Raw genomic sequence first — 21,092 nt, 5'->3', positions numbered from 1 at the left:
TTTATTCCATCTATATATATATATATATATTTTTCCAGACTACAGTTATAACTACCTTTCATTCTTATAGATACATCACATGTGTATAGCCTGTATATATATATATATATATATATATATATATATGTGGATTGACTTCTCTCATGTGGAATCTAATTTGTTATAATATTTGGGATTATTAGGCTCATTGTGAGCCAAATCTCGGTAATTCGAATCGTTCACTTTTTAAAAGTTGTTGAAAAAAATATTTATATAAAAAATTAAAATAATTATATTTCAGTAGCTATATGTTTAAATCACATTTGTCTTTAAAAAATTAAACGGTTGTTGTTGAAATTATATTTGCCATCCATTTTTTAAGTCAAATATAATTCAAATATATAACTATTAAAATCTAATCATATTGATTTTTTACATAAATATTTTTTTCAATAAATCTGAAAAAATGAATGATTCAGATAACCGAGATTTAGCTTGGGAAGTGGGTTGGCTTTTTGGCTTTTTTGGTTATTTTAACCTGGGCTAAAAAGCTTAGTTTGGAAAGGACTTTTTGACTTTTTTGACTTTTTTTGTGAGAGAAGAGTGTAATGATTATGGGTTGGATATGATGTTTTATTTTTTATGACTAAAATAATTTATTTTATCTTTTATGACTAAAATAGTCAAAAAAATTCCATATCCTTCTTCCCAAACGGTGCCAAAATCTAAATACTTTTTTTAAGTCGAAACCAATATGAAAGAAGTGAAACCATATATATATATATATATATATATAATTAATGTCGTTAGGTCAACCCGCTTCTCCATTCATGTTTTAGTGGCAACCATTTTGTTCTGAACTACAAATTTTTTTCTCACTAGTTGGGTCCACCGCTCTATCTCTATTGGTTAGTGGCCCTCGTGTTGCATGTTTGTGGATACAACCATCTCACCCACATCTCTCATATTAAAACCCATAAAAGAAAATTCATAATGAATTTTCACATAAAATTTATCATCATAATAATGTAACAGTGATATTTATATAATTAAATATTATTTAAATAAATATTTTAATTTAAAATGGTAAATTTCAATGTAATAATTCCATTATTCTAAAATAATAATGTAATATTTAAATTATATATCATTACTTAAAAAAAGTAATCAAAAAATGTAGAGTGTAAGTAAGACCAACAATAAAACTTGTTCACATTTCAATTCTAAATAAAAGTTTTGAATAATTTTTTTTTTGGGATACTTAGCCAAACTATATTATAATTAAAGCAGGAAAGAAGATCCATGGGTTCAAACAAAATGATTGCTATGCAAGACCAATTGCAACTTCAATAGCAAAAGCAAAAGAGCATACATACATGCATGTAGTATTAAACCATATGACACATAGGAAAATAAAATGAAAAACAAAGCATAAATGTTATTAACATAGAATTTTTTTCATAGAAAGATGCACAGAATAGAATACAGTATTAACAACACTGCATTATTTTTCTATACATTTTTCTAAAAAATTATATGTTAACTAATGAAAAGAGGAATCAAGGTAGATGAACACTAGTCTAATTAATTACTCATTCTATTCTTCCATTTCTCAGCCAACTCGGCAAGTGACTTTGTCGAGTCACCATCTTTGCTCAGCACCTTTGCAGCGGCATCCTTTAAGTCTCTCATTCGGCAACGAACCTGTTTCCCTTCTTTACCTTCCATTAGATCCTTGACAACTTTTGCAATCTCAATTCGGCCAACAATGCTGTTTTCGCTAACTTTCACCTTCAAAGCAACTCTCAGATCTTCTGTTAACATTACAGCATTCATCTTTTGTTCTGCGTAGAGTGGCCAAGTAATTAATGGAATGCCATGAACCACACTCTCGAGTGTTGAGTTCCAACCACAATGAGTCAGGAATCCACCGGTCGAACCATGGCTTAGAATTTGAGCCTGTGGGGCCCAAGATGGCACCACTAGACCATACCCTTTGGTCCTATCTAGGAACCCTTTGGGTAAGAAGGCAAAAGGGTCATTTTGGCTATTGACACTAAAGTATGAAGCATTGGCAACTTTATCATTTGGAGTTCTAACAACCCATAAAAATCGTTGCTCACTCATTTCCAAACCCAAGGCCAACTCATTGAGCTGATCATATGAGAGGGTCCCTCCACTCCCGAACGAAATGAATAAAACCGAGCCACGTGGCTGATCATCCAACCACCTCAGACACTCCGACCCGTCAACCCCACTACTTGAATCCATATTTATAAGCGGTCCAATCGGGTAAACGGGAGGCTTACCGGGTTCTTGCTCTTGCAAAGCCTTTATGGCTCCACCTTCCAACTCCTTGAAGCTGTTGACCATTATACCCTCAGCCAAACGGTACCGTTTCGTGTGGTGAAGAACCCATCTGTAGGCGTCGTTGGACCGGTCCTGAACCGGGTCCAACAAATATTTTCCATGAATCGGTACACAACCCGGGATTTGAACCGGGTCAGGTAAGTCTCTATACTCACAAGACACAGCTTGATCAAGCTTTGGCAAGTGAAGAAACAAAGACAAAGCCATGGCTGTAGATGGGAAGAAGATATAAGGAGAGAGATTGAATTCTCTTGCAACTTCAAATGCATCAGTGCCAAAGAGATCGACAACCAGAGCCACCAACCCAATCGACCCCACCAGGGACCGGACCGCCTCACGGAGCGACGGGATAGACTGCGCCATCGTGAGGGAGATCCGGGTCTCGATTTTGACGTCTTCGGACAAGTCGTCGAAATTCACCGGAGGGAGGAGGATGTGAGATATGCCGTCAGGAAGCGATTCGAAAAATGCTTCCTGAGCGGCGGAGAGAGGGCCGTCGGTGGGGACGAGGAAGGTGACGGAGAAGTGGTGGTGGTGGATGAGCCGCTTGGCGAACTCACCCAGGGGGATGAGGTGGCCCATCCCCGGAGTTGGAACTATGGCTATGTGGGATGGTGGTTGTTCCATGGTGGTTTCAGATAACTGAGCTTTTTTTTTTCGGTTTTGTTTTTTGAGAGAGAATGTTGAAAGGATTGGAGGTAATAGGAAGAGATGTGTGTAATGGTTTATATATATGTATGTGTGTGTGAAAGTAGCTTTTTGTGTTGTGATTAAAGGGTGTGTGTTCATGTATATATATAAGAAAAGTGTGCACACCACACACGAAGTTTCTAAAATTTAAAAATTTATAAAATTAAAAATTGACAATTATGTGAGCAATTAAAAAAAAACATTATAATGAATTTTTAAAAAGATCTGGGATTGTAGTATAGATATATAAAAATTGGGTAATGTTAAAGATAGTAAATTTTTTACCAAATAAATGACCAAATATTTCACATGAGTATGTGATCCATATTTATTTGATAGAAAATTTAAAATCTATAACATTTTTCACAAAAATTTCATACAAAGTGAATCACGTGGACTTTTGTAATTCTTTTATTTTATTAAAGTAAAATATCAATTATTATGTCTCATAATTATAAATATGCTAATTTTATATGATTCTGTATTAATTTTATTTATTAAAATGTTGTTTGTAAATTCGTGTATGAATATATATAGATAAAATGCTTATTATTATGATTCAAAATTATAAAAATATTACTCACACATTATTTTATCAAAAATGCTAAAGACCCTAAATATTTTACCAAAAATTTTACCAAATGTCTCACATGGTGTGGGACCATGTGAAATATTTGATAAAATTTTTGGTAGAATATTTAGATTCTCTAGTATTACTCTTATTTTATATGAATTTTACATATTACAATTTTGTTTATTAATTATTTGAGAGAGAGAGAGAGAGAGAGAGAGCGCGAGCGAGCGCGCATTGGAAGGGGGACCAGAGAGGAAGAGAGGGAAGTCAAGTAAGGTGTGCAAACATGTTTGGGTTGGGATGATGTAAAAAAAAACGTAAGCCTTGTGTCATTGAGCATCTAGAATTTTTCTCTCTAGCCCTGGGGACCACAAGCTCTCCCCTAATTTTTCTCTCTAGCCCTCGGGACCACAAGCTCTCCCCTAACTTTCTAGGATTGGGCAATTACTCACTGCCATCAAGTATAATGTGAATTTCAATCATTAATATGTATGAGTTTTACGGATTAATGATTGAAAGGAATTTTATACATTATAGTGGGTGACATGAAATGTACTTCAATTTTGATGTAATTTTTTAGTTCGTATATTTTAAAAATTATAAATTTAAATAATGCCACCTGATATTTTTAAATATAGTCTACTTAATGTATAAAATTGGTTCACGGACTCGCTCTTCACCCAAAGTCTGCAGGTGGCTCATAGTGGCCAGACTAGGTCTGAGTCTAAACCCAAGCATAACCTATGACCTTTGGGCTTGGGCTTGAGCTTGGGGCTTGGGTTTTGGGGCCCAACCCGAAGCCTAGTTCACCGGTCCGCTTTGAGGCCCACTCGAGGCTTGGGTGTCGCGATCCAAACCCGTCCCTATGGGTTAAGCATCGTAACCGGCCAGTAATTCGTGATTATCGAAGGTCTGCTTAACAGTAATAACAGTAATACAGAGTAAAGAGGCTAGCGGAAGCCAAAACAGTAAATAAAATATGTCTAATGAGTTGTGACAGTCTGAATGCCAAAAAGACTTTATGCACAAGTCACGTTGATAAACAAAACATATATACATATACATAACATCCAGGTTAGGGACCAAGTCCCTTCAACATAACCGTACAATCAAAACTTATTCATTTATTACAAAACAGAGACAAAGGGGTGGTCCTGAACACCCCAAAGCAGCCTTGGCTTGAATGAACTAGGAACCTTGAGGTGAGGCACAACGACTGGCTTGACAAAACGGGAGCTTAACCTGACACTCTTAGTATCAGTCCGGTGCCTGGACACCTACATATAAATATAAACAGTGAGTTAAAACCCAGTGAATAACATATGTGTAAAAGGGTTAAGAATGAATGTCCTTTCAGTAATTAAAACAGTGAATTATATCAGTTATTCAATCAGTGGCTCATATTTCATGTCATAACAGTCATTTAGCAAACATAAAGTCATATGTGGTACATCCAATAGCAAAGCAGTACAGTAGGTCTTAACAGACCGAACAGTCAGTTGATGGCCATCAAATAGGGAACAGTAGTGGTCCCAACATTTGGGCCGACAGAAATCTCTGTAACAGTAGCAGTCACAGTAACAGTAACAGTAGTTTGCTTTGGATGCCATGAGTACAGTTTACAAATAGGACAAACATTCATTCATTGAACACTAACATTTCAGTAAGCAGTACAGTTGTGTTGTTCAAATTGTGAAATTAAATAAATAGATTTATGAAGAAATCAAATTATATATCAAGAACATATGCTGATAATTACAATTAAATTTCAACAGAAATACACAAAACAATAAAAGGGTAAAGAGACAAAATCGAAGCCTGCATGGAAACAGTTTCCTTAAAACAGATTTCGCCGCCTCACGGGTCGAGTGCTTGAGGAATCCCGGCATCTGTCTTCCAGGATACGACGGTCAAAACCAGCTATGGCCGAAACACTTTCTATCTAGCTTAGCGAACAAGAACAGTGACAGCACTCTTTCAATGTAGAAACTTTCTGGCAAATTGACTTGTAAAATGGAAGCAAAAAAATTTCTATATTGAAACTTGATAGGAGGGTCTCAATTTATACATGTACAGGGGAGAGAAGAAGAGCCTCCAGCCTTTAAGGTTGGTCATTAAAACACCAAGCATCCATAGCCCCTTTCCAAAAATATGAAAGTTTGGATGCCCAAAGGATTCACACCCTTTAGCTAAGAAAAAAGAATTTAAATACTCTTTAAAATCCTATTCATGAATCTAACATCATGAGGCAATTTCTTAGCAATTTCTTATTCAAAACCCAATGATTTTTGGCTCACTTGGACCTAACACAATAAAAGGTTGGGACCCACTTTAATATTTAATTAAAGTCACCACACTTTAATATTAAATTAAAGTCACCAAAAATCATTTTTTTCAACAATCCCCCACATGCATAAAAATTGACCGAAAAACTCAACAAACGGATATCGTTCAACAATAATGACTCGAAGAGAGAGTACAACGAACTAACCCCGACATCAGAAAAGGTAGCTTTTGGCCTTGAACCTCTCCTAGTGAAAACCTATCGAGTTTACTGGCTGATCAGTGATTAAGACATCTTGAACTGCTCTGCCGTTTATGTAAACTGAGACAATAGATCTCACACGGAAATTACCCCTACCACCATTCTGTTCTCACTGGTGTGCCCTGTGTGGCCCTAGACACTAGCCTGGTTCAGCGAGTGGTTTCAAAGAATCTTGGCCTGCCCAATTCTTCTAGAAGCGGCCCCACTTCACACTCACATAGGTGACTCTACTTGAGTATCCTGCAATACTCAGCTCAACAGCTTAACACACTAGAGTCATTAAAAGCTCAGCTTAACCTCTACACTTGCAGGTATCACTGATAGAAGGAATGGCTGGAGGTTTAACCTCCTTAGTGACATATCACCGTTACACGCAATTAGGTTGTCCCATTGAACCTAGATCTTGGAATCTCCAGTCAACTAGGTTGGGTTTCCATTCCGGTAACTTCCAAAGACCTCAACCCCATTCCTTTTGACGACGTTTCGACTAACACTCGACTTAACCCTTTGGTTAACGGATTCGCAATGTTGTCCTTAGACTTTATATAGTCTAAAGAGACAACTCCATTTGAGAGTAGTTGTCGTATGGAATTATGTCTACGACGGATATGTCTAGACTTTCCATTATACATATTACTTTGTGCCCTACCAATTGCAGATTAACAATAACAATGAATACAAATAGCTGGCACAGGTTTAGACCAACGTGAAATATCTTCAATGAAATGGCGAAGCCATTCTGCTTCTTCCGTTGCTTTATCCAAAGCAATAAACTCTGATTCCATCGTTGATCTAGATATACACGTTTGCTTGGAAGATTTCCAAGACACGGCTGCCCCACCAAGAGTGAACACATATCCACTAGTGGACTTTGAGTCCTTTATATCTGATATCCAATTCGCGTCACTATATCCTTCAAGCACCGCTAGATATCGAGTATAATGCAGCCCATAATCCCGAATGTAGCATAAATACCTTAACACCCGCATAATGCCCTTCCAATGAGAAGCATCAGGATTACTTGTGTATCTACTAAGCCTATTAACCGAGTAAGCTATATCCGGCCTAGTACAACTCATCAGATACATTAAACTTCCAATTACCCGAGAATATTCTAACTATGAGACACTTTCATTATTATTCTTAGTAAAATGTAGACTTAAGTCTACAGGTGTCGATGACACACTCGTATCTGATCCATTAAACTTCTCAAGTATCTTATTAACATAATGAGACGGAGAAAGTACAATTCCGTCAGAGATTCTGATAATCTTAATTCCCAGAATAACATCTGCAATGCCTATAGTCTTCATGTCAAACTTAGAGTTTAACAACTTTTTGGTAGTTTTGATCATTTCATCGTTACTACCTATAATGAGCATATCATCAACATATAGACACAAAATGACATAACCTCTGTCAATGTCTTTGACATAAATACACTTGTCACATTCATTGATTCTAAACCCATTTGACAACATTACATTGTCAAACTTCTCATGCAATTGTTTAGGCGCTTGTTTCAAACCATACAAAGATTTGACAAGTTTACAGACTTTCTTGCTTTGTCCTGGAGCTGAAAACCCTTCAGGTTGCTCTATGTAGATTTCTTCATTCAAATCCCCATTTTAGAAAGCTGTCTTTACATCCATCTGGTGTATCTCAAGATTGCGCAAAGCTGCTATCGCAATCACCATGCGAATGGATGTCATCCTAGTTATAGGTGAGTACGTATCAAAGTAATCCAGGCCTTCTCGTTGCCTGTATCCTTTGATAACGAGCCTCGCCTTATACTTGTCAATTGACTCATCAGCCTTCATCTTTCTTTTAAAAATGCATTTGCAGCCTAAAGGCTTGCAACCTGGAGGTAAAACTACCAACTCCCAGGTGTGGTTCTGTAAGATGGAGTCAATCTCACTTTTAATCGCTTCTTTCCATAAAGGACTCTCAGGAGAAGTCACAACTTCGTGGAAAGTTTGAGGTTCGTTCTCAACCATATAAGTCAAGAAGTCTAGACCAAAAGATTTGGATATCCTAGCCCTTTTACTCCTTCCGGGCTCATCTAAAACCTCAATTTGATCATCACCTGAATCATCAACATGATCACCCTCACTGGCAAGCTCATCAAATTGCTCCAAAGACCTTGGAACCCCTTCATGGGTTCGACAAGGAAAAATGTCTTCAAAGAAACATGCATTCCTTGACTCCATGATGGTATTCCTGTGTATGTCTGGAATTTTAGACTTATGTACAAGAAACCAATATACACTACTATTATGTGCATAACCAATGAATATACAATTCACAAATTTCGGGCCTATCCTAACCCGTTAAGGTGTAGGAATCGCTACTATTGCAAGACACCTCCACATTCGTAAGAATTTATAAGAAGGCTTAACGTCTTTCCATAACTCATACGGCGTTTTGTCCACCTTTTTCCGGGGTACTTTATTCAGAATGTAATTTGCAGAGAGAATTGCTTCCCTCCACAAGTTCTGTGGCAATCCAAAACTTATCAACATTGCATTCATCATTTTCTTTAGCGTCCTATTCTTCCGCTCAGCAATCCCATTAGACTGAGGAGAATAAGGCGCCGTGGTTTGGTGGATAATCCCAGATTGAGCACAAATCTCAATAAACGGAGATTCATACTCACCACCACGATCACTTCTTAAAGCCTTAATCTTGCGGCCTACTTGATTCTCAACTTCATTTTTATAAAGAACAAACTTGTCAATCGCTTCATCTTTGCTTTTGAGCAAAAAGACATAACAATACTTAGTGCAATCATCAACAAAAGTGATGAAGTACTTATTGCCACCACGTAATTGTATAAATTTTAAGTCACACACATCACTATGCACTAAATCCAACGGTTCTGAACTTCTTTTAATAGAATGAAACGAAGATCTTGTCAACTTTACTTCAACACAAGTTTCACACTTGTGTTTCGGATTAATCTTAAAAAATGGTATGTGATCTAACTTGATTAATCTACGTAAAGATTCAAAGTTCACATGTCCTAGTCTATCATGCCACAAATTGGAAGACTCAAGCATGTAAACAGAAGAATATGCACATTTATTCATCTTTGGGATAACAGTCATAACATTGAGTTTAAACATATCCCCCAACATATAACCCTTACCCACATACATTCTGCTTTTAGAAAGAACGACCTTGTCGGACTCAAAAACCATGCGAAAACCATGTTTACTGAGAAGAGACCCTGAGACAAGGTTCTTACGAATGTCTGGAACATACAGGACTTCGTTCAAGGTCAGCTCCTTTCCTGACGTCAACATCAGGACCATCTTTCCTTTCCCCTCAACAATCGAGGTAGCAGAGTTTCCCATAAACATCTTTCTCACTGTTTGTAACCGGTTCGAAAGTTGTAAACAACTTCTGCTCGGAGCAGATGTGGCGTGTAGCCCCAATATCAATCCACCATTCTCTTGGGTTTGAACCCACCAGATTCACCTCAGAGACAACGGCAGACAAGTGCATATCATCCTTCTCATGGGAGTGCTCTTGTAAGTCTGCCATATGAGCAAGAGGTTTGGTCTTGTATGGCTTCTTCTGCTTGCGGCAATCACTAGCCCGATGCCCCTCGTTACCATAGTTATAACACTTCCCAAAGAACCGATAACCTGGTTCCTGCGGCTTGTAAGCCGACATCTTTGCAACACCACCGCTTGGCCCCAGTTTAGAGTTCTTGTTCACAGGGGTCTTCTTCTTTATCCCAGAAGATTTGCCATGCTCAACGACATTGGCCTTTACTGAGAAGGTACTCCCTCCTTTCTTTCTATTATCCTCCTCAATCTAGAGTCGGACAACCAGCTCTTCAACTGACATTTCCTTACGCTTGTGCTTCAAGTAATTCTTGAAATTCTTCCAACCATTGGGAAGTTTCTCAATGATTACAGCAACTTGGAATGACTCGTTCAAAGGCATCCCCTCAGCATGAATATCATGCAAGATCACTTGGAACTCCTGGACTTGGCTTATCACAGTTTTAGAATCTACTATTTTAAAATCAAGGAACCGGCCAACCACAAATTTCTTTGCCCTGACATCCTTAGTCCTGTACTTTTTGTCCAGAGATTCCCATAATTCTTTTGCTGAGCTCTTGGAACAAAACACACTATAGAGTGAGTTTGCTAAGCTGTTGAACACATAGTTCCGGCAAAGATAGTCTGTCTGCTTCCATATGTCAAGCGCCATGACTTTCTGCCTGTCAGGCTCATTCTCTGCCACGGCTGGAGGATCCTCGCTCAGAACCTTGGCAAGGTTAAACGTGGTTAAGTAAAACAGTATCTTTTGCTGCCATCTCTTAAAATTTTTCCCAGCAAATTTTTCTAGGCGCTCATGGTGACTAAGCAGTCCTCCCGGAACAGCCGGAGTAACACTAGGGTTGACCACAGAGGTCACAGCAGTAGGGGTTGGTAATCCAGTTGCCCCGGGGTTCAAATCCCCACTAACATTAGCAGTAACATCAGCATCAGTGATAGTTGCCATTTTCTGAAAATTATACCAGAATATCACTTCTGTGTTTCCAGAAATTAAACTTAACCCTTAGACAATCCCTTAGAAGAAAAATTAATTCAAAAATTAGTCTCACCACAAAACCTAGAATCCAACATGGTCAAGAAAGTTCCCAGGAAGACTGGAGGGGTCATATCGGTCCCACTTAAAACCCAGTTAACCTTTTGACAAAACTTTTAAGAGCATGTTGACTCCTAGTCCATGATAAACAATTTTAAGAATTAAATTTTCTTAGGGATGAACTAGGTTAAAACAAACCAAGGTCCAAAATTTTTACAAGCAATGTAAAATGATTGTTACAACAATATAAGCAAATAAAACTTGCTACTACAAATTGGTAAACAAACCAACTACATCTCAAGCAAATATGCTTCAAACATTTAAATAAAATAGCCAATCCATAAGGATTCTATTTAGTCCAAGAGTCTTTCCACGCTTAGGTATTCTTATTCAACACAAAAGTTAGTAGTCTAAACATTTTTGTTTTTACATCCCAAATACTATTCATTTGGTTTTATATTTGTTTTTCGCATTGGTATCCCTACAAAAAAAGTTAGTAGCAAACCAGAGAAAAATACAAACAAATAATCTAAAAAATTTAATAAATTAAATGAAACCATCTAGCCAACTTTTAATTATATAAGTAACCAATGCATTAAAATGCCAATTAAATTAAAACTTTAAAATAAAGTTCTATACTCATGGGTTATGAATAAAATTAATTCATAATAAACATTTAAACTATTAACTCCAAATAAATAAGTTAAATTCAAAATTAATGCACCCAATTAAATAATTCAAATTAATGCTCCCAATTAGATAATTTAGATTAATGTACCTAATTAAATAATTCACATGAATGCACCCAATTAGATAATTTAGATTAATAGTCCCAATTAGATAATTTAGATTAATGCACCTAATTAAATAATTCACATTAATGCACCCAATTAGATAATTCAGATTAATGCACCTAATTAAATAATTCACATTAATCATGTACACAATTCATCAAAAAAAAAAAAAAAAAAAAAAAAACTCTATAACTCCAAAATACATTAAATTATGTAATCTAGTTTAGAAAAAAATAAGCATGTAACAAATAAAAGCTAGAATATAATTAGCATATCAAAATTGCAACATCTATAAATTATATTTTATAACCTTAAAATTCATGCAAATTATGATAGAGAATTCTGACTAAACTAAGCAATTAGAGAGTATCATTGCATAATTTACAATCATTGAAATAGTGAGCAATTCCGCAACAATTCCTAGTAACATTATACAAAGCTAACCTAATAGTCTATATAAATCTATTCGATCAATTTCATAGAAAATATATATAAAATCTGTTTTAAGCTTGTTGTTCAAATTGTGAAATTAAATAAATAGATTTATGAAGAAATCAAATTATATATCAAGAATATATGCTGATAATTACAATTAAATTTTAACAGAAATACACAAAACAATAAAAGGGTAAAGAGACGAAACCGAAGCTTGCACGGAAGCAGTTTCCTTAAAACAGATTTCGCCGTCTCACGGGTCGAGTGCTTGAGGAATCCCGGCATCTATCTTCCAGGATACGACGGTCAAAACCAGCTATGGCAGAAGCACTTTCTGTCTAGCTTAGCGAACAAGAACAGTGACAGCACTCTCTCAATGTAGAAACTTTCTGGCAAATTGACTTGTAAAATGGAAGCAAAAAAATTTCTATATTGAAACTTGATAGGAGGGTCTCAATTTATACATGTACAAGGGAGAGAAGAAGAGCCTCCAGCCTTTAAGGTTGGTCATTAAAACACCAAGCATCCATAGCCCCTTTCCAAAAATATGAAAGTTTGGATGCCCAAAGGATTCACACCCTTTAGCTAAGAAAAAAAGATTTAAATACTCTTTAAAATCCTATTCATGAATCTAACATCATGAGGCAATATCTTGGCAATTTCTCATTCAAAACCCATTGATTTTTGGCTCACTTGGACCTAACACAATAAAAGGTTGGGACCCACTTTAATATTTAATTAAAGTCACCACACTTTAATATTAAATTAAAGTCACCAAAAATCATTTTTTCCAACAAGTTGATCATTCAGAAAATAATTATAATTGGACATATCTTTACAACATTGTTACTCACAGAGCACTGGGCTATAGACAAGCTAACGAGTCTCCTCGGATGCCAACCCTACAGAGTAACAAAACGAACACACACTCGAGATCATTAACTTAGCCGCTAACTATACATGGTGTGGTTCTATAACATTATCCTCATTAAGATGCCTTAAACTTGGCCTAGGAATGACTAGGATGGAATGAGGATGCCAAAATGCACTTTAAAATACTTTTCAAATTTTTGCTGAAATAGGGGTCTCGCTCGAGCGTGGCTTTCTACGCTCGAGCGAGCGTGCCAAAACAGAGGGGTCGCTCGAGTGTGGACTTCCTCGCCGAGCGGTCTGTAAAAATGCAAAAAGTGCTGGATGTTGAAAATCTCCTCTCGACGCTCGCTCGATGCTCGCTCGAGCGTGAGACACAATCCTCGCTCGAGCGTAGGTTCCTTCGCTCGAGCGTACGTCTGCACATGCAGAAAACCTGAGAGCTTGCAATCTACGCTCGAGCTAGCCTTCCTTCGCTCGAGCAGAGCTCTGAACAAAAGATGGTCGCTCGAGCGTGAAATCCTTCGCTCGAGCGTGGAAGCCAAAATCTGAAATTTTCAGATTTGCCTCCCAAGCTCAAACTAAGCATTCAACACTTCAAAACTCAACCTTTTGGGCCCATTTTCTGGAAAACACTTGAAAACTCATACTACAACATATTTGTAGATCAATTTTGTAAAATCAAGCCCAAAGGTAAGCCAATTGAACACAATTCAAAGAAACTTTCATGAACTAAGTAAGAACATAACATGCATGAGTTCTAATGGATTCCAATGTTCCAAATCATGATCAAATGTAAGATTGAGCTCAAAATCAAGGTGAATTCATGGACTACAACCAAAGTATGAACTTACATGTAAGAATTTCATAAAGAACAACTTCAAAATGTTAGAACATGTACATGTATACATGAATTAGCTCATAATTCAACTCTTTAAATTAATCATTGACTTTAAACTCTAAATTTTCCATGAACCATGCAAGAAATAGCTTAATTCACAATTAAGAAGATGATTTCCTTACCCAGGTCTTGAATTCCAAGTATGGAGGTCTAATTTTGCAATCACTCTTCAAATCTTCTAATTTTCCAAGCTAATTCTTGTTGAAACTAAACTTCTCCTACTCTCCCTCTCTTGCTCACGGTTTTGGGGTCAAGAAGATGAATAAAAGTGGTGCATCAACAAATGTAAGGTGTAAGGAGTGTTGGTGAATTAGGCCACTAAGTGGCAAAAGTGTAATTTACTCAAACCAATCAGTGTGTTTGGTTTGAGTTTTTTGAATTAAGTTTTTTGAAAACTGAGTTTTTTGGTTTTCGTGTTTTTTTTTTTTAGTTTTAGTGAATATTTTTAAAATTCTAAATATTTTTTTTTTTACTTTTTTAGATGCACCTTACTTAGATGTATCTAAAAAGTAAAAAATTTGTGAAAAAAATATTTTTAAAAATTAATAAATAAATAAAAATATAAAAAATATACTGAATTCTAGTTTTTTGTTTTTTGTATTTTTGGTATTTAGTGAATATTTAAAAGGTTTTTTTCAATTTTTTTTTTTACTTTTTAGGTATATTTATGTTAGGTATGTCTAAAAATTAAAAAAATTGCTCAAAATATTAAAAAAATTTAGTAAAAACAAAAAATACGAAAAATATGAGAGTAGAATTTTCTAAAAAGTGTCTTTGAAAAATGATAACCAAGCAAGGTGAATGTGATTTAGCATCATTTAATCTAATTTAATCATTCCAAATCAAATTTTAATTAAACCTACCGTAAAATCACATAAATCCTAATTAGCATATAACACTAATCGATTTCTAGTTCGGTCGCCGATAAGACCCTCAATTTGTAGTTCAAAGTTAAAACATGAACAGATTCATTCAGAAATCAACAGATAGAAATGCATTCAAAACAATACACTCATAAAATCAATTCAGAATATCATTCTTATCAGTTACTTATCATGCTCAATCAGAGATTAGTACTAATCAGAGGTGAGGGTTGTCACATTGGGCCATCCGAAGCCCAATATCATTTTCAAACTATTTTGATAGAAAAAAATTAAAAAAATAGTTAGGCTTGGCCCGAGCCCTTGCCCAGGCTCGCGGCCCAATTTTGGGTGGGCTTGAGCCTAGGCCTGAGTCGAGATTTTTTTCATATGGCCAAACCCGATCTAAAAATTGGCGAGAGCCCACGAGACCCTACTTCGAACCGAGCTTGGCCTGGCTGAATTTACATCCCTAAGCCTTGGTTTGGTTTTCATCTTTGGCTATATAATCACAAAATGACAAAAAAAAGTTACAAAATCACAAAAAGACAAAAAAACTATCAAAGTACCAAACTACCCTATATATAAACAAAAAGTCAAAAAATCATCATTATATACTAAGGGCAATTTTGTTATTCCAAAACTAAAAAGTTAAAAAAGCTAAACAAGAATACCAAATAACTAAAAAAGTCCTAAACTAAAAAAATAAAAAAAATAAACAAACCAACTAAAAAAAATTATTGTCACTTGCATCTCCTAAAAGGTACATTATCCTAATGTATTCTTACGTAAAATTTGAATAAGTTGCAATGACTTATAAATCATAATTCACCGCCGTCTAAATAGTTATTCAATAATTTTAAAATATAATCAATATATTTATTTTTAATCAATAAAAATAATAGGGGGATGCACCAATAAATCCCAAATTAATAACTTATGCACTGTTTAGTCCTAAAAGTTTTCTTATAGACTGAAAGGTCCCATTACAATGTTAATAACATCAGATACAATGTTAATAACATCAGAGTCATGTTACAAACATTGGATTTCAAACATCTAATGTTCATCAAATTTCAATAATGTTTGAAAATATAGGATGAAAAACATCTAATGTTCATCAGATTTCAATAAATTTTGAAATTATAGAATGAAACATCAGATCATTTACATCATTCACATCATGTTGATGTAAAAATGGGACTAAATGGAGCATAAGAAAACTTTTAGGACTAAATGGTTCAACGTTTCAAAAACTAGGACTTATGGGTAAATTTTCCAAAATAATAGTTATTCAATTTATATGACTTTTTTTTTTTAAATTAAAAAGTTATCAGTGAATACTTTTTCCTCCCAACTTGCCAAAAGGCTTGTGGGGTCTACATTATGGTTAAAAAGATGGGGACAAAAAAAAATTTAGATGGGGGGAACAAAATTAAGGAATACTTAGGTAATTTTCCATTTATATCTATATTATTATATTAATAAATGTTATGTAGTTTCAAACTTTAAAATTTTAATTTAATATTTTAAAACAAAATTAAATTTAAAAAATATGAAAAGACATGTGTCATGCAATAATTGGCTTCTATATTTTTTAAGGTTTTAATTAATTATTTGATCATATGGTAGCAACATATTCTAAAGCTTTCTAATTTTTGACCATTCAAAGCATTTATATGAAAATCAAATCATTTAAAAAAAAAATTAAGATTACATTTATTTTATCAATTTTCCTTACATAGATCTTGGTCCAGTGGTTGTGAGAGTTGTCATTAATTGGTCGTACCATTTACAAATATTACTGTTAAGTGAAGTCCACAAAAGAAATTTAAAAAAAAAAATGAAAATATATAAATTGAGAATATAATGAAAAGATAGCATTAAAAAAATTGTACCCTCCTATAATGTATCCCCTACATAAATGTGAGAATATTATGGCTCCGTTTGGCAAGAGTTTTTTTGGCTATTTTAGCCACAAAAGATAAAATAAGCTATTTTAGTCACAACAAATAAAATATCACGTCCAACCCATAATCATTATACTCTTCTCTCACAAAAAAAAAAAAAAAAAAATTAAAAAAGCTAAAAAATCAAAAAATCCTTCCCAAACTAAGCTTTTTTAGCCTAGACTAAAATAGTCAAAAAAAATCAAAAAGTCAATCCACTTCCCAAACAGAGGCTATGAAAAGATAACATTTAAAAAATTGTACCTTCCTATATTGTATTCCCTACATAAATCCAGTTGGATCATAATATATTAGGGACTTATATGGAGATTTTAATAAGTAAGGCATGGTCTGGGGTGTATCAAAAAAGTTAAAAAGTCAAAAAATTATAAAAAAAATTAAAAAGTTATCACTATTCACAAATTAAAAATATTAAAAAATTAAAATACATAATATTTTAAACAAATAAAATTTACACAGCTGAAATGACCCTGTCCTACCGCGAGAGGGAAAAAAAAAAGAATTACATATATAAAATCACTAAGCTTGACGTAAATGTTCGGCCTGTAGGGGCCCACCACGGGTCCTGTTTTGATAATTCTAACCCTCAATATGTAGAACTCGTCCAGAGCTATATGCCTGTAAAAATCACATTGATCGGAAATCGGTAACTACATGATCAAATCAATTTTGTATAAAAAATGGATGGTGTTATAGTTAACAGTTGACAAGAAAAACTAACACGATCAGATAGCTATTGATATCCAATCAACGTAATTTTTTATAAGCATATAGTACTCGACGAGTTCTATACATTAAACGGTTTCGATTAGTAAAACGGAACCCGTGGTGGACCCCCATGGGCCAAACAGTACCGTCCAATTTATGCCCGAAAAAGAGATAATCAGTCTCCTACACTATACCCTCTGTCGCGCTGCCCCTCATGCTTCCGACCGTACGGGCTATTCCATCTATAACTTCCTCTATACACTTATTTATACAATTGTTTAATACACATTTTTTTCATAAAAAGTCAAAAAGTTAACCTAAGCATCCATATATTTTTTTCTTAACTTTTTAATCCAAAAAGACAAAAAGTGTACTTATTTAGGACACCCCAAGCAACCTTTAAATTTAGGCCAAGTTTGACAAGATTGAAAAAAGACAAAAAGTCAAAAAGTCACTATCCTATTTAAGTCACATCATCTTATTTAAGTCACATCACCTCTCTAACACATCACTTCAAACCCAACCCATATTTCATAAAAAGTCAAAAAGTGCACTTGTTTAGTCTTCCCAAACTAGGCCTTATTATCCAATAGATTTTATAATAATTAATGACATTTTTCATCAAATACTATTAAAAAAGTCACTAATTGTTACTTTTTAACGATAGTTTGAAAATTTATCACCAAAATTGTCACAATTAGAAGTTTTAGTGACAATTTAAAAAAATCGTCACAAATTTTTTTTACTAATTTTTAACTTTCAGTGACAGTTTGAAAAATTCGTCACAAAAAGTCACTGTTGTATGTTTTAGCGTCAATTTATAAAAATCGTGATAAAAAAGTCACTAATTGTTAATTTGTAACGACATATATAAAAAATCGTCACAAAAAATCATTTTTATCTATGATTTTACTAATACTTATTTTCAATAAGACTTGATGAAAATTAAATCAAACTGTTATGACCTATTTATAATTTACCATTTGAAAAGTGCTATGCGTGCACTAGAATTCTTGTAGATAAAAATAATGTGACAATATTAATTTTATAATTAAATGTATTTTCAAGTGCTCTCTGTCTCTGCTTTCTAATGTTTAGTATAAAATTCTGTCACATCATTCTATATGTTTTTTTTTTTTTTTGAAATGATTTTTATGTATGTATATCATTACAAATGCTAAAACACAATTGAATGACTTTATTATTAAAATAGGTTTTGTTAACATGTATTATAAGGCACATGTTAAGAAAGTAATAAATAACTTAAACAACATCCACTCTGTAAGGGGAAGGTGAAACAAAAGTGTAATAAATTTAATATTTTTGAGAAATTAATTTTTTTCCTCACATGGACAAAAGTAACCCCATTTATGTGTTAAAAAAAAAAAAAAACCTATAACGTAGTTTGTTTTTTTTTTTTTTTTTTTTTTTTTTTTAAACGGTGCGAACATAGCGAGCCCCTCAAAATATTTATATTGCAAAATTGAATTTTCTAGTTGCAAAATATTTGTATTTGGTTGATTTTTAAAAATTAAAATTTAGTTTGATAAAAAAAATAAATACAAAAAAGGATATTTTTAAAATTACTTTTTTCTCAAAAAGAGAAAATTACATAAAAAATAATGAGTGTTTTTTTTTTGTTTTTATCAAACTAATTTTTAAATTTTTTCTAAAAAATAAATTCTAAAAATTCAACCAAATTAATAGTGTATTTTAACAAACCCAAATCAAAATTTCATCAAAAAATCAAAAAAATTAACATGACCATGAACAAAAAATAGCTGTCTACTTTCATCTGAATGAGTGGGTGTGTTGGCTTTTTGACTTTCGAAGGTTATTATTGTAATTTTGAGCGTGCTAGCAAGAATCAATCAATCATTACAGAATATTAACTGTCAATCAATTATCAGACGATTGTGTTTTAGTTCTTTCAGCCTCAATGAAGAGGACTTTTACTAGTGGTTTTGTTTAGGAGAATTAAGCAAGCAACGATTAATATGAAGAACAATTATAACATTTCATTAAGTAAAATGGAAGACTTACAAAGATCCAAATCAACCTGGTGGAGGTTTACAGTAACAAACTACTTGAAACTATTTCTATGAATGAAGCGCAGTGCAAGAATTTGAAGTACAAAAATGTAAAGAACAAGAAATGTAAAAACTGGAAGGAAAATAAAGTAGATAAAATTGATTTTTTGGATCTGAGTCTGGGGCTTCTTTCTAGGGCCTTCTCTGCTATTTATACTTCTCAATGACAACCGTCGAAATGCATTTCTAACCGTCGAATCATTCCTCCATGATCGCTGATCATGTTTCCTTACAGTTAGCTCCACTATGACATATCTGCAGTTAGGCTTCTCTCCTGATTTTGAATTTAAATATGAGTAACCGTTGAAGCCACGTCAATTTGCATCTCTTTGCTGATCCAGTGCTATGCAAATCTATAATAACCAATACTAACTGCCACGTGTGTGATTACGATTGAAGATTTGAATTGTCTTCCCGTATTGCCCTGATCCTACCACGTATCGAACTATGATTGGCTTATACAAAATATGTAGCCAACATTACCCCCCGCACTAATATACCCAATACTTAGTGATATTAGTAGATCAAGATATTTTACCCACGTCTTAGAACGCGCATGGGCTTTACACTTTTCAGAAATGCAATCGTCATTCATCAATGAAACATTTGCATTAAATTTTCTTCTAACCCTTGAACATTCCCACTATCTCTGTATTCGAAAAGATTGGCACATCTTTTATGGCCAAGCAAGTCTTTTCTTACATTGATCAAGCATACAAAGAGTTATATGATGATGTTATTCGTCCTCAAAAGAACCTTCATACATTGATTAGCCACCTTTATCCACCCCCATTTATACAAGTTATGAAAGCTTTCACAAATCACCAACCTTCGAACCAAGAACCTACTGCTTACGATTCTTTGGAACACAAACTTATAATCATGGACATTAGAAGCTCTACTTCTACAACAAAGCCTTCCGCGTGGGATGAAGCTGCTGCTTCTTCTTCTTCTACGACCTTTGGCTGGGGAACTTGGCCTGGCCCTACTCAACCTCAGACGAGGGAACGCATTCATCACCGATTCCCAAAATTCGATGACCCTCTTGAACTCTCTCCTTCAAAATGCAGTTCTGTAGTATATCCATATGTTTCTATTGACCGTATACGTAGTCTTGAGGACAATCTGCTTTCAGCATGGTATACTTCTACCTTGCCATATCGGATGGTTCGAAGTGTCCCACGTTCCGATGAAGCTTTAGGGATCAGTCCTGCGCTTTTAGCCAAAAAAGCAAAACTTTATACCTCCGATTGGCTAAAATGTGTGGCCAAACCTAAATTCCTAGATTCGATCAAGGAACCTCCAACTGCTCCTCCTCTGCCTTCCAATCCAAATTGGATTGATGAATTGAGACTCACTCTCTCTGAAGGCCAATACTTCATCCCCTACCAGGCCCAGTGTCTCCAACTCCTTATCAACAATTTAGGGCTCAGACCTTGCTTGCTGCGTTTTCCCATTTATTCTTTGAAGTCCTTCAAGATGACATTCCCCACAAAAACTTTCTATGGGCTTATGACATTATGTCTCGAAGTCATCTTCTCAACCTCGTGGCCCAAATAGAGCTTTATACCTTTTTAGACCAACTTCCTCTCCTGCTCAACTGGCACTTCTAGGCTTCCATTACCAGTGAAGTTCTGGATGAAGCCTTCTCTGCTCGAATTCAGGTTCAGTATGAGGCAGAGAACCTCCTTGATGAATATG

General features: G+C 34.6%; 1 protein-coding gene across 1 annotated transcript; it reads right to left on the bottom strand.

Annotated features, from left to right (window-relative positions):
* Positions 1–1,300: 1,300 nt before the first annotated feature.
* Positions 1,301–3,179, bottom strand: LOC114286544 (hydroquinone glucosyltransferase). Its single transcript, XM_028229724.2, has one exon. It carries the CDS (start codon positions 3,136–3,138, stop codon positions 1,564–1,566), a length of 1,575 nt encoding a protein of 524 aa, XP_028085525.2. The 5' UTR covers positions 3,139–3,179; the 3' UTR covers positions 1,301–1,563.
* Between the last annotated feature and the right edge of the window lie 17,913 nt (positions 3,180–21,092).

This window comes from Camellia sinensis, chromosome 5 (assembly GCF_055761805.1).
Source record: "Camellia sinensis isolate YWXY chromosome 5, ASM5576180v1, whole genome shotgun sequence".
Taxonomy (NCBI): domain Eukaryota; kingdom Viridiplantae; phylum Streptophyta; class Magnoliopsida; order Ericales; family Theaceae; genus Camellia; species Camellia sinensis.
Note: the sequence above shows the minus strand (reverse complement) of the source record. Positions and strands in the feature narration are given on the sequence as shown.